This window comes from Hyperolius riggenbachi, chromosome 4 (assembly GCF_040937935.1).
Source record: "Hyperolius riggenbachi isolate aHypRig1 chromosome 4, aHypRig1.pri, whole genome shotgun sequence".
Taxonomy (NCBI): Eukaryota; Metazoa; Chordata; class Amphibia; order Anura; family Hyperoliidae; genus Hyperolius; species Hyperolius riggenbachi.
Genome location: NC_090649.1, coordinates 369988614 through 370003571, shown reverse-complemented (window position 1 = coordinate 370003571; position 14958 = coordinate 369988614). Strand labels below are relative to the sequence as shown.

The window sequence follows — 14958 nt, the reverse complement described above, 5'->3', positions numbered from 1 at the left end:
TACAAAGATCTGTTAGGTAAAAAAATAATAGGTTGGTAAAAAGCACATTCAATATTTTAGACATTTTTTCCGAATACACTAACATTTTCACACATGGGCCCATATGTAATTACATTTTTCTCATGCATTTTCTCCTGGTGATATTTTTAAATTTGTCAATAAAATGCCTTTTGAACCACCAGCAAGCAAAAAAAAATGCTCAAAATAATTTTGATAGTACTTTTTTTACTTACTTTTTGGTACTTTTTCCATTGCAAAATGCTTAAAAGTTATTCTAAATCAAGTATGAAAAATTATCTCTGAAGAGAAAATGCAGGAGAAAAAGTGAATTGCATATGGCCCATGGAGTAATAGTTTGGTAATTTACCAATAAACATATTTTCAATTCACTAAGACCTGTTCTGCACGGAGTTTGTATGTTCTCCTCGTGTTTGCATGGGTTTCCGCCCACATCCTAAAAACATACAGATACGTTACCGGTAATTGGCTTCCAACTAAATTGGTCCTAGACTATGATACATACACTACACAGTACATACATAAACATATGACTGTGGTAGGGATTAGGTTGTGAGCCCCTCTTACAGACAGTTAAATGACAAAGAATATATAATCTGTACAGCACTGCGGAAGATCTTGGCACTATATAAATAATGATAATAAGTAGAAATCTAACAACTGTGGAGTAGGCCTCAGTTACAAACTACTACTGTGAAGTTCTCCCACTTCTGGCCAGAGTTGTGATGACTCTTCTGGTACAACTGGTCTGCCATGAGCCGAACATCTCACTTGTTTTACTGAATGCTCTAATCTTAGTGAATTGACACTTATTGGGGTATTTACCACATAAGTTGGTAATTTCACTTCACTAGTCAATGCATGTGGTAACAGACTTAGTGAAATGAGATTTTACTACATGTTCACTAATGTTCACTAAAATCAGCTGTCTGAATTACAGAATCCGTTAATACTTAGTGAATTGAGGCCAATTCCAGAACAGTGAAGAATAGTTCTGCCATCTTGTTCTGTTCTGCAATATGCCAGAGTAAGTAAACCTGATATATTTTTTAATTGTCTCGTTAGGAGTTTTCCAAAGAGGTTGATGCCAAATCCACTCTAAAGTCCTCTGTGCTGAGCAGTGGAAATCAGCTACTTCGCCTGAAGAAGGTGGATACAGCAGCGCTTCGTTCAGAACTGGCACAGATAGATAACCAGTGGACTGAGCTTCTCACTCATATCCCTGTAGTACAGGAAAAGCTACATCAGGTAACATCTTATAATACTACCTTTGCAGACTGATTATAAATTGAAAGCAATTTTATGTGTTTCCCAAATTCAAGTAAATAATATTGTATGTATTATATTCTGAAAACCTTTCTGTTAATACAATTATTTTCTTGTTACTTATACAAGATATAGCTCACACACAGGAGCTATGGTGACTGCTTCTTCCTCTGTCTTTTAAGAAAACCTACTATAAATCTAAGTAAAGACAGGCTGAAGTCTAATGCCAGGACCCTAGACCTGTACTTTTGAAATTACCCATGAGGCAAGATTGCTCAAATGATTGTACTGTATATTGTAGTGTGCTATCCTCAAGCTATCAACTAGATAATAAAATAGCACTGATGCCGCACACACAAAAAAAACGAGAGTGGGACAAAATCACTGATCTACTAATGATCTCCTGAAAACCTGGTCTGGATTTATTATATACTGTCTACTGTTAGGTAGTACAAGTATGCAATGCACGCACCCACTGCAAGAATATCCTTAATTTAGTTTTTAAAAGTTGTATTCACACACCCACTTCACCAATTTTAACTGTGATCTGATTAGGACCCAGGCAAGCATTGCAAGGTTTTGTCATATAGTAATAGAAATTCATTACTACATCTTGTCCAGGTGTGCAGGATAATTTATGTTCTCTAGTGTTCTTTAACTTAATACATTGGATCGGTTGAGTACACACTTGGGAGTTGCATTGTGTTCCCAGTAAAAACAGGAAGGCAATGCAAAGGAGGAGAAAAGTCGCATTGCACGTTAAGCCTGAGGTACGACACATACAGTGAAGCATATATTCAATAAAAAGTATACTTTGCTGCCACTGTTAAAGAACGTATTATGCTGTAATGCACTGTATGTGCCACGTTGGGATACTGGAGCCTGTTACATTGCCTTTGTTAGATCGCATTTCAACACCCCACTGTGAATATAGCCAAAGTGATGAAGATGATTATGCTTCTGCAGTTAAACACTATGTAAACAATCACTAATTACTTTACCAATAATGTTAAGGGATGAGCAGGCGAATTGGCCCCTTTTTTAAGTGAAGTTTCTTCTGGAATTATCACATATTTTGCTTTAAAATTTGCTTCTTAAATGTTTGCAGATTTCAGGGTGAAATTGCATTGAAGTCAATTGTGCCAACTTTAGCGGTTAATAGCAAATCCCCCATACATGTAAGTGTGTATACCGTAGTCTGGAGAGAGTGAACAATGGGTGCAGGCACTAGAGAGCCTGATGGTCTATTTGTGCCTAGTGGTGCTTCCTTTGAGGCTTCCTCACAGCCTCAGAGGAAGTGCTACTTGGTGCAAAATGGCTGTCAGGCTCTCCAGTGCCACTACCCACTGTTCCCTCCCCCCAGACTAAATTATGCACAACACTTGTATTATGCTAGTTTGAACTGTACCTGATGCCAAATAGCTTGGATCAATAAATATTTCACAATTTTTGCTGCAGTGCCAGACGACTGTCATCTTTGTTCTAAAACATCTGAACATACTTATTCTGAAACACTGAAGCGAAAAAAAAATTATGAGATAATGAGTTGTATGTGTAGTACAGCTAAGAAATAAAACATTAGGAGCAGAGAGCATAAGTCTAATTGTTTCCAGTACAGGAAGAGTTAAGAAACTCCAGTTGTTATGTCTTCAAAAGAGCCATTGAGCTCCATGACTTTTAAAGTCGCAGGGAACTCTGTCTTCTGAAGCTTGTTATCTCAACTGTCAGTCACTGTATTTTATTTTTCTCTCCAGAGGACAGGTCAATAGTTCACTGGTCTGCTCTGTAAAATCATTTAGAATGCTGAGAAGTGTGTAAACTTCAAATATTAGAGACTGATGCAATGTTATAAAAAACAATATATCAAATTAACTCATGCGCCTGAGAAACCATATTCCTCAAATTTATTGTACTTCATAAAATATGGGTCATTACATACCATAAAACAGATCATACAACAAACTTTAAAACAGTTTACACTTGCAAACTAGACACATGTCTCAATACCACCTTCCAATAGTAACCCCACAAGAATATAAATACTCTTGTCAATTACCCTATGGAACAGTTCCCTGAGCTGGCTTCTTTATCTAAAATCCATGCAAACGTTTGCTCTATAAATAATAAAAGGGTGCAGTCTCTAATAATATTGCACCTCTCATATATGTTTACAATAAGCGTGAATACATCAGGTTCTTGCCACCTTCACATTGAATCATGAACGGCTCTACCGTCTTCTTTACCTCACTACAGTACAGATCCGCCTCTGCCGCTCCTGCGGCTCTTTGTTATGTTGTATGCAACTCACGTACCATGGAGGGGAGGGCAGGATGAACACAAGCCTCAGAGTCTTAAGAGTCTTTTTGAGCTGGCAGCATGAGTCCGAGGCTTGTGTTCATCCTGCCCTCCCCTCCGTGAAAGGTGAGTTGCATACAACATAACAAAGAGCCAAAGGAGCGGCAGAGTCTGATCTGTACTGTAGTAAAGTAAAGAAGACGGTAGAGCCGTTCATGATTCAATGTGAAGGTGGCAAGAACCTGACGTATTCACGCTTATTGTAAAGATACAGTGGGTTTCAAAAGTATTCGGCCCCCTTGAAGTTTTCCACATTTTGTCATATTACTGCCTCAAACATGAATCAATTTTATTAGAATTCCACATGAAAGACCAACACAAAGTGGTGTACACATGAGAAGTGGAACGAAAATCATACAGGATTCCAAACATTTTTTACAAATAAATAACTGCAAAGTGGTGTGTGCATAATTATTCGGCCCCCTTTGATCTGAGTGCAGTCAGTTGCCAATAGACATTGCCTGATGAGTGCTAATGACTAAATAGAGTGCGCCTGTGTGTAATCTAATGTCAGTACAAATACAGCTGCTCTGTGGGGGCCTCAGAGGTTGTCTAAAAGAGAATATTGGGAGCAACAACACCGTGAAGTCCAAAGAACACACAAGACAGGTCAGGGATCAAGTTATTGAGAAATTTAAAGCAGGTTTAGGCTACAAAAAGATTTCCAAAGCCTTGAACATCCCACAGAGCACTGTTCAAGCGATCATTCAGAAATGGAGGAAGTATGGCTCAACTGTAAACCTACCAAGACAAGGCCATCCACCTAAACTCACAGGCCAAACAAGGAGAGCGCTGATCAGAAATGCAGTCAAGAGGCCCATGGTGACTCTGGACGAGCTGCAGAGATCTACAGCTCAGGTGTGAGACTCTTTAGACAACTATTAGTCATGCACTGTACAAAGTTGACCTTTATGGAAGAGTGGCAAGAAGAAAGGCATTGTTAACAGAAAGCATAAGAAGTCCCGTTTGCAGTTTGCCACAAGCCATGTGGGGGACACAGCAACCATGTGGAAGAAGGTGCTCTGGTCAGATGAGACCAAAATCGAACTTTTTGGACAAAATGCAAAACACTATGTGTGGCGGAAAACTAACACTGCACATCACTCTGAACACACCATCCCCACTGTCAAATATGGTGGTGGCAGCATTATGCTCGGGGGGTGCTTCTCTTCAGCAGGAACAGGGAAGCTGGTCAGAGTTGATGGGAAGATGGATGGAGCCAAATACAGGGCAAACTTGGAAGAAAACCTGTTGGGGACTGCAAAAGACTTGAGACTGGGGCGGAGGTTCACACAATGACCCTAAACATAAAGCCAGGGCAACAATGGAATGGTTTAAAACAAAATATATCTATGTGTTAGAATGGCCCAGTCAAAGTCCAGATCTAAATCCAATCGAGCATCTGTGGCAAGATCTTAAAACTGCTGTTCACAAACGCTGTCTATCTAATCTGACTGAGCTGGAGCTGTTTTGCAAAGAAGAATGGGCAAGGATTTCAGTCTCTAGATGTGCAAAGCTGGTAGAGACATACCCTAAAAGACTGGCAGCTGTAATTGCAGCAAAAGGTGGTTCTACAAAGTATTGACACAGGGGGCCGAATAATTATGCACACACCACTTTGCAGTTATTTATTTGTAAAAAATGTTTGGAATGATGTATGATTTTCGATCCACTTCTCACGTGTACACCACTTCATCTTTCACGTGGAATTCCAATAAAATTGATGCATGTTTGAGGTAGTAATGTGACAAAATGTGGAAAACTTCAAGGGGGCCGAATACTTTTGCAACCCACTGCATATGCGAGGTGCAATATTATTAGAGACTGCCCCCTTTTATTTATTTATTTATAGAGCAAAAGTTTGCATGCATTTTAGATAAAGAAGCCAGCTCAGCGAACTGTTCCATAGGATAATTGACGAGAGTATTTATATTCGTGTGGGATTACTATTGGAAGGTGGTATTGAGACATGTGTCTAGTTTGCGAGTGCAGGCTCTTTTAAAGTTTGTTGTATGATCTGTTTTATGGTATGTAATGACCCATATTTTATGAAGTACAATCAATTTGAGCAAGATGGTTTCTCAGGAGCATGAGTTAATTTGATATATTGTGTTTGTAGTTGGTGGGGTGTGAGTCGCCCCATTTACGCAGTGCAGCCAATTTTATTGATTTCTTGATAACAAGCACTACAACAATTTTTATATATTTAATGCTATAAAAACACTATATAACTGAAAATAAAAATATGAGAATATTTTCTTTGCTACTAATGTTCTAGTAATTATCCGTACTACACAACCAATTCATTATATCATCATTTTTTTCCCGCTCCAGTGTCTCTTTAAAGGTAGTTTCAAAAGTGAACAATTAAGAAAAATTCTCTTTACAAATGCATGAAAATGTTCAAGACATTGACAGAAGGTTTCAATTGCAGAATGGGTTCCATGACACGTTTTTTAACATGATTGACTGGATTTCATGGTCTTCAGACATACTTCTTGTATACTTGCACGAGGTTGCTGGCACCAGCCTACTAATCACCTGACACACCTAACTGCACAATAGTAAACAGTACAACTGTCATCTATGTGTTTACTATTTACCTACATCCAGGTAAAATTTGTAAAATTAGAATATCAGCAAACATTCATTTATTTCAGCCTGTTAACAAATGAAACTAATATATGAAATAGACTCATTACATGCAATGTGAGATATTTCAAGCCTGTATTTGTTATAATTTTGATGATTAGGGCTTACAGCTTATGAAAACGTCCAAAATCTCAGAAAATTTGAATATTGTGAAAAGGTTCAATATTCTAGGCTCAAAGTGCCAGACTGTAATCAGCTAATTAATCCACAGTGTCTGCAAAGGATTACTGAGCCTTTAAAAGACAACTGAAGTGAGAAGAATATGAAGGCTGCCATATTTATTTCCTTTTAAACAATAACAGTTGCCTGGCAGCCCTGCTGATCTCATTGGCTGCAGAAGTGTCTGCATCACATACCTAAAACAAGCCTTTAATCTTGCAGATCTGACAATAATGTCAGAAACACCTGATCTGCTAATGCTAATGGGTTTATGGCTAAATGTATTGAAGGCAAGGACAGCCGGGCAAGTAGTAGTGCTTAAAAGGAAATAAATACGGCAGTCTCCATATCCATCTCACTTCAGTTGTCCTTTAAATGGTCTCTCAGTTTGGTTGTTCAGTAGGAATTGCACTCATGGGAAAGACTGCTGACCTGACAGTTGTGCAGAAAACCATCATTGACAGCCTCCATAAGCTGGGAAAGCCTCAAAAGTTAGGTCAGTGGTCCAAAGTCCTCTTTTCTGTTAAGAGCAAATCTCGCATCTCATTTGGAAACCAAGAACCCATATGTCACAGGACCCCTCCTGGCTGGACCGCAAATTGCCTTCCAATAGGTTTCAGCACACAGACCATGCAAGCTGTGGTTGTGATCGGTGCGCAGAAACCGCCAGAACTTGGGCAGCAGACCGATCAGAAGGGAGCCTGTGGGTTACGGTAATTACGAATTACACACTATTTCAGGGTATAACTGCCACCACCTCTGTTTTCTGAGACAGAGGAACTCACTGACTAGCTGAGCCTAGATCTACAAATAAAAACGGTTAAACACACTCTATTCTGTCTAGCTAGCAACAAAAGTAGCGTCTCTCCAGAAGTTTGGGTTCAGTTTCTGTATGGCTGAATAATAGGGTAGCTGAACAAACAACTGATGATAGCGTCGGTTTACTAATGCAATATACATACCGTATTTTCCGCCATATAAGACGCACTTTTTCTCCCTAAAAAATGGGGAGAAAAAGTCCCTGCATCTTATATGGCAAAGGCAGGGAATCCCCGACTCATGAACGCCCGCTGTTACGCACCGCCGACCCGCTGTCATCGGGGATTCCCTGCCTGCTCTCTTCTGTGCCTCTGCTTCCCTTCTCTGTGTCCCCGCTGCCCGTGTATAGCGGCAGGCTTTGCCTCACCATGTCGCCGCATGCTGTCCCGCGTATAGCTGCAGGCTTTACCTCCCCCATGTCGCCGCATGCTGTCCCGCTGTCCCCATATACAGTAGCGTCAGGCTTTGCCTCCCCATGTCGCCGCATGCTGTCCCGATGTCCCCGCTGCCCGCCTATAGCTGCAGGCTTTGCCTCCCCCATGTCGCCGCATGCTGTCCCGATGTCCCCGCTGCCGGTGTATGGAGGCAGTCTCTTACCTTTCCAGCAGCGCCCGCGGGACATCGGGACAGCCGACCTCTTCACCGCTGCACTTCTCGCTCTAGTGTTGGCTTGTACTGATGACGCGTCATCAGTACAAGCCAACACTAGAGCGAGAAGTGCAGCGGTGAAGAGGTCGGCTGTCCCCGCGGGCGTTGCTGGAAAGGTAAGAGACTGCCTCTATACACCGGCAGCGGGGACATCGGGACAGCATGCGGCGACATGGGGGAGGCAAAGCCTGCAGCTATAGGCGGGCAGCGGGGACATCGGGACAGCATCCTACACGGCTGTTCCGTGACAGCACCCTACACCTAAGTTACTGCTAGTTCTCTGCTGAGAGGAAGAGAGAGCCCAGATTCTATTTTAATCACGATCGATGCAGAGAATCGATTGCGATCGCATTTTCTTCACGGGCGGTTCAAGGACGCGTATGCGGCCACGCAACCGTCCGTGACACCATAGTCTGGGGGAAAAATAGGAAGGCACACACTCCAAGATGTTTGAAGTCCAGTGTGAAGTTTCCACAGTGTGTTGATTTGGGGAGCCATGTCATCTTCTGGTGCTGGTCCACTGTGCTTCATTAGGTCCAGAGTCAACACAGCTGTCTGCCAGGAGATTTTGGAGCACTTCATACTTCCTTCGGGGGGGGGGGGGGGGTTAGTAGTGTTAGGTATAGGTAAAGGAGGGCTCATGTGATTGTTAGGTAACGATTAAGTCAGAGTAGAATTCCAGCAAATTTACCTATATTCCACTAATGGTAAAATTAGATTAAATTTACCAATATTCTACTAACTGGTAAATCCACAGCAATGGTAAATGTGTGTCTGGCAGATGCTGTCACGCATCCAATGGGCTATAATGGACATGGTCAAAGAGAGAAGTGGAGGGGTAGAGAAGACTACAAAGGAGGAAGAGCAGTGATGAGACTCAGGGCAAGTAATGTCTTCCTGGCTATGTGGATGGGGAACATGCCATGACAGAGTATGTATTGAAACAAATTACTCAAGAGAAACTTGACCAATGGGTCTAGTCAAGTTGAAATACTAGAATATGTAAATGAGATTTTAAACTAGGATCTGGGGGGAGGCGGGAGGATAAAGTCTCAATACGTAGACAAGATGAGGTAAAAAGACAGTGGGAACCTATCATTATGGAGGGTGGAGAGGGGGGTGGGGACAGTGTAAAGATTAAGGAGGTTGGTAAAAATTCAAGTAGCCAATTTCATGTAAACAAAATTGGTAAATGTGGTGGTAAAAATATAAAGTGCATGGTAACCAATGCTCGGAGCCTTGCAAATAAAATAGACGAACTAGAGTTCATTCTGAATGACAAAGGCTATGACATTGTGGGAATAACCGAGACATGGATGGATGAAAGCCATGACTGGATAGCTAATTTAAAAGGATACAATGTGTTTAGGAGGGATAGAACAGGGAAAAAAGGTGGAGGGGTTTGTCTCTTTGTTAAGAATTCTCTTACAGCTGTCCTCAACGATGAGATGGAGGAAGATTGCGAAGATGTGGAGTCCGTTTGGGTAAATATTCATGGTGGAAATAAAAGTTGCCAATTGCTTATTGGGGTATGCTACAGGCCACCTCTTATTAATGAAGCTGCAGAACTGCGATTACTACAGCAGATTGAAAAAGCTGCAGGTAAAAATGAGGTCATAATTATGGGCGACTTCAACTTTCCAGACATTGACTGGAGTATTGAGGCTACCCATTCTGGTAAAAGCAGCAGATTTCTGGCAGCACTACAGGACAATTACTTGACTCAAATGGTAACTGAACCAACTAGGGGGCATGCGTTACTGGATCTGATCATTTCTAATAGACCAGATAATGTATCAAATGTGCAGGTTCAAGAACATTTGGGAAATAGTGATCACAACATGATAACGTTTGATTTGGTGACTGATAGGCCACGGGGCAGCGGGACCACTAAAACTATGAATTTTAGAAAAGCAAAGTTCACTCAAATTAGGCAGGCACTAAGTTTGGTGAACTGGGATAATGTACTACAAGGGGAAGACACTGAAGGGAAATGGCAAGCTTTTAAACTTATACTCAATTAATACTGTAGTATGTATATCCCATATGGAAACAAAATGTCTAGGAATAAAAAAAGGCCTCTATGGATGAATAGAAAGGTTAAAGATAAAATGAAGAGGAAAAAGAATGCCTATAAGGTCTTAAAACAGGAGGGGACCGAGGCTGCACTAAGCAATTATAAGGAGTGCAATAAAAATTGTAAAAAAGAAATTAGGCAGGCAAAGATTGAAGCTGAAAAACAAATCGCTAAGGATATCAAATCTAACCCAAAAAAGTTTTACAAGTATATTAACTCTAAAAAAAGAAAGGTTGACTGTATAGGACTCCTAAAGGATGAGGATGGGAACTCAATGGTGGATGACCAAGGTAAGGCAGAGTTATTAAATGCTTTCTTTGCTTCTGTCTTCACAAAAGAAACAGCACTGTTGCAAACTACAGAGGCAGAAGAGTCTCAATCTTCTAACTGTAATATTAAATACTTAACGCAGGAAGAAGTGAAGGCAAGACTAAATAAATTAAAAATAGACAAGGCACCTGGCCCGGATGGCATGCATCCTCGGGTCCTAAGGGAATTAAGTTCAGTTATAGATAAACCCCTTTATCTTATCTTTTGTGACTCTCTTGCAACTGGCAGAGTCCCAGTGGATTGGCGTACAGCCCACATTTTCCCATTATTTAAGAAGGGCAAAAAATCTGATCCAGGAAATTATAGACCTGTAAGTTTAACATCAGTTGTATGCAAACTATTTGAGGGGTTACTAAGAGATACTATACATGACTTCATAGTAGAAAATAATCTTATTTCTCAGCATCAACATGGGTTTACTAAAGACAGGTCCTGTTTGACTAACATGCTCAGCTTTTATGAGGTAGTGAATGCTAATATGGATATTGGGAATGCTGTAGATGTGATATACTTGGACTTTGCAAAGGCCTTCGACACTGTTCCCCACAAAAGTCTGGTGCAAAAGTTGAGGATGCAAGGACTGGGGAAGAGTCTGTGTTCATGGATTGGGAACTGGCTAATGGACAGAAAACAAAGAGTTGTGGTCAATGGATCGTACTCAAAATGGGAGACTGTTAGCAGTGGGGTCCCACAGGGGTCTGTTCTGGGTCCAGTGCTCTTCAATTTATTTATTAATGACCTAGTAGATGCAGTAGTGAGCAATGTTGCTATTTTTGCAGATGATACAAAATTGTGCAGAATCATCAACTCTCAGGAAGATAGTGTCATATTGCAACAGGATCTGGATAGGATGGCTATATGGGCACATACATGGCAGATGAAATTCAATGTTGACAAATGTAAGGTCATGCATTTTGGACGTACTAATGGTCTAGCACCATACAAAATAAATGGGATACAGTTGGGGACATCAAACTTGGAGAAGGACTTAGGAGTACTCATTGACAACAAGTTAAATAATCGTACTCAATGCCAAGCAGCTGCAGCTAAAGCTAACAAAATTTTGGGATGCATTAAAAGGGAAATAAAAACTCGAGATGCTAGCATAATATTGCCCCTGTTTAACTCTCTAGTAAGGCCACATCTGGAATATGGAATTCAGTTCTGGGCACCACATTACAAAAAAGATATTGCAGTTTTAGAGCAGGTGCAGAGACGAGCAACAAAATTGATGCGTGGGATGGAAGGTCTCACTTATCGAGAAAGGTTAGATAAACTGGGTTTATTTAGTCTAGAGAAAAGACGCCTTAGAGGGGATCTAATTAACATGTATAAATACATCAGAGGGCAATATAATACCTTGGCGGATGAGCTTTTTGTCCCTAGGCCTTCTCAAAGGACTAGAGGACATGATCTGCGCATGGAGGAAAAACGTTTTAACCATTTATTTAGGAAAGGGTTCTTTACAGTAAGAGTGATTAAGATGTGGAATGCATTGCCACAGGAAGTCGTTATGGCAAACTCTATACCTGCATTTAAAGGGGGCTTAGAGGCTTTCCTTGCGTTGAAAGACATCCATGGCTACAATTACTAGGTAATGCCTAATGATGTTGATCCAGGGATTTTATCTGATTGCCATCTGGAGTCGGGAAGGAATTTTTCCCTTTAGGGGCTAATTGGACCATGCCTTGTAAGGGTTTTTTCGCCTTCCTCTGGATCAACAGGGATATGTGAGGGAGCAGGCTGGTGTTGTACTTTATACTGGTTGAACTCGATGGACGTATGTCTTTTTTCAACCAAAATAACTATGTAACTATGATCCCCTTATGTGTCCCCTTTTAAGATGTAAGTCTTATTTGTGGGTGACCATGGACCTTAAAGGGGATGAACTAATGACAAAACCTTGTCATCAACCTCAAGAGGTATTGACCCAAATCATTCAATAACCAAGTAAAACATCAGTTTATTTTAAATATTTTGAAAAGATATTTACATAAATACAAATACACAGTATCCACATAAGTAAAAGTCATGATTAAACAGTTTACAAACATTATGCATAGTTCCAAATAAGGGTACCATGAAACTGGAAATTGTCCCTTATATCATGTCCACCATTATATAAGTATCATGGAAATCCTCTTTGGGACTAATATATCCATATATTTAACAGTTTATGTACAGCCGAGGTAAACATTCAAGTTTCTTGACGCGTTTCGTGAAACATCAGACCATATAATATTCACTTCTTCAGGAGTAATGAATTTCCCGGCTAAATTCTACCGCGTAATTGGCTGGAATCAATCAAAATCTTAGGAAAAAGGTATGCTTCATAGCAGGATTCATATAATTGCAGTTATGTCAAATTAGAAGTACATGAAGAACCCACAGTACGCAGGTAACTGTTTGCTGTCGGCTGTCAGCATGACAGCATGGAGTCTGAAGGTATGGCTCAGTGTGCGTTCCAAATAACAGAGTATGTAGTTAGTACTGTATGTAGAGCTTGTGATGACTGGTGCCCCACTAATGGTGAAGTAGCCATTTATTTTAGATGATATTTGCTCCAGGAATTTTATATACTAATTTATCTATTGTGGTTTGCATTCAGCTACAAATGGACAAACTACCTTCCCGCCATGCCATTACAGAGGTGATGACTTGGATTTCTCTGATGGAAAATGTCATTAAGGAAGATGAAGAGAACATAAAAAATGTTGTAGGATGCGAAGCTATTCAGGAATACCTTCTGAAATACAAGGTAATTTGTCATGTTTAACAATTTAAACCAATGAATTGTATAGTTTAGAAAGCACTTTTTCCTGTACAGCAGTGTTAATGATGCTTATACCCTATACTGAGTCAGATTACTTTGTTGCCTGGCCTGTTTTAAGGGGTGGGGTGCATCACCGTGCAGGGTGCAGTGGGGAGCATGGGTACATGCAGCGTATGCAGCCGAGGGATATAGTTAACTCTCCTCTCTGAGACCAACATGCAGCCCATCTTCTTCCTCGAAGGCATCATGTCTCTTGGGCTACGTAATCAGGGTGTTACCAATGAGGTTGGACACCTAAGAGAAAAAAGGATGGGCCATGAGTGGATCTAGAGAGGTGAGTTACTCCTTCCCTCTTCTGCCGCATAGGCTGGTGGGCATTCTGGCTGCCTATACTAGGAGGCTCTATGGTTACCTATACTGGGTAACTCTGTGGTTACTTATGCTGTGCGGGGGGGGGGGGGGGGGGGTTTCCCTGGCTAGCTATACTTGGTTAGGTTCTAAGACTTCCTATATTGGGGGTCTCTAGCTACCTATACTGGGGGAGACTCTCTGGCTACCTATACTGGTAGGGCCCTCTGGCTACCCATACTGGACGGGTTCTCTGGCTATCTATATTGGGTACTCTGTGGCTTTTTATACTGGGGGGGGGGTGTCACTGGCTACCTATATTGGATAGGCCCTATGACTACCTATAAGGAGGGGGGGGGGCGGAGGGGGGAGGGGCTTTCTGGCTACCTATACTGGAGGGAGGGGTGTGCTGGCTACCTATATCGGATGGGCTCTCTGGCAATCTATACTTAGGGATGAGGGCCTCAGGCATAGTCACCAAATTGCTGCAAAATTGCCATGCGCAGACATTGCATGAAAATTTACACACAGTGCATGTTTTGCAATTAGCGATACCTAGGTAACCAGCATGTTTCTAGGGTGATGCATGCTTTACTAGTATGGTAACATGCCTTACCCCAGCAACCTGTACTTTACCATGGTAACATGTAGCACCAATTGCACAACATGCACTACATTAGTGACGTAAGTTCCAGTAAAAGTGTCAACATTGTCTGCAGGGTAGTTTTATGGCTATTTGGCAAATATGCCCCTTTGTCAACACTCCTATCACCTTAAACACTGGTTGTTTCACAGAAATCCAGTTTATTTGCCAGGTTGTTTTACAAGTATAGTGATGGTAAGACTATGGTAAGAGTGCATCAGGCATGATTTGGGGGTTAAGGTTAGGTTAGTTTATTAAGGGAATTGGTAATTTACCCCTTGGGATGCTTTTTAAGAAATGGCTTCTTTACACCAAGAACAAGTAAAACTGATATATAAAGGAGGAAATTTAAGATTCTTGAGTCTATGGTTTGCTTCTAAAGCAGGGGTCTCAAACTCGTGGCCCGCGGGCCATTTGCGGCCCTCGATACAATATTTTGTGGCCCACGCCGGCAAAAGCTTCCTTATAGTTCACTTCAGTGCTCCCAAGTAATCCGCCGCATCCCCGCCGCTAAACGAGGGCTGCAGAGCCCCCAAATCGCCCGGGGGGGGCAATCCGCCGGCATTTCCTGGAAGGGACAGAGCTTTAAGCTTCAGCTCTGCCCCTCCTGACATCAATCGCGGCGCATTGCCGCCTCTGCCCGCCCCTCTCACTCTTCCTTCACAGAGAGGTGCGGGGAGAGGCAGCTATGCGCCGCGATTGATGTCAGGAGGTTCAGAGCTGAAGCTGAAAGCTCTGCCCCTTCCAGGAAATGCCGGCGGATTGCCCCCGGGCGATTTGGGGGCTCTGCAGCCCTCGTTTTGCGGCGGGGACACGGCGGATTACTTGTAATGGGAGCACTGAAGCGAACTATAAGGTAAAATCGGCAAA

At 41.7% G+C, this 14958-nt stretch overlaps 1 protein-coding gene across 16 annotated transcripts in view; it reads left to right on the top strand.

Moving 5' to 3' along the window:
* Positions 1-14958, top strand: part of SYNE1 (spectrin repeat containing nuclear envelope protein 1) — a 707535-nt gene that overhangs the window by 548456 nt on the left and 144121 nt on the right. For 15 of the 16 annotated variants that reach the window (XM_068232018.1, XM_068232025.1, XM_068232014.1 and 12 more), the window contains 2 exons: positions 1084-1266; positions 12933-13082. In XM_068232018.1, coding sequence (XP_068088119.1) covers positions 1084-1266; positions 12933-13082 — 333 coding nt within the window. Of the gene's footprint in view, positions 1-1083; positions 1267-6187; positions 6253-12932; positions 13083-14958 lie in introns of those variants that run through there. The other variant, XM_068232024.1, reaches the window with a different exon arrangement.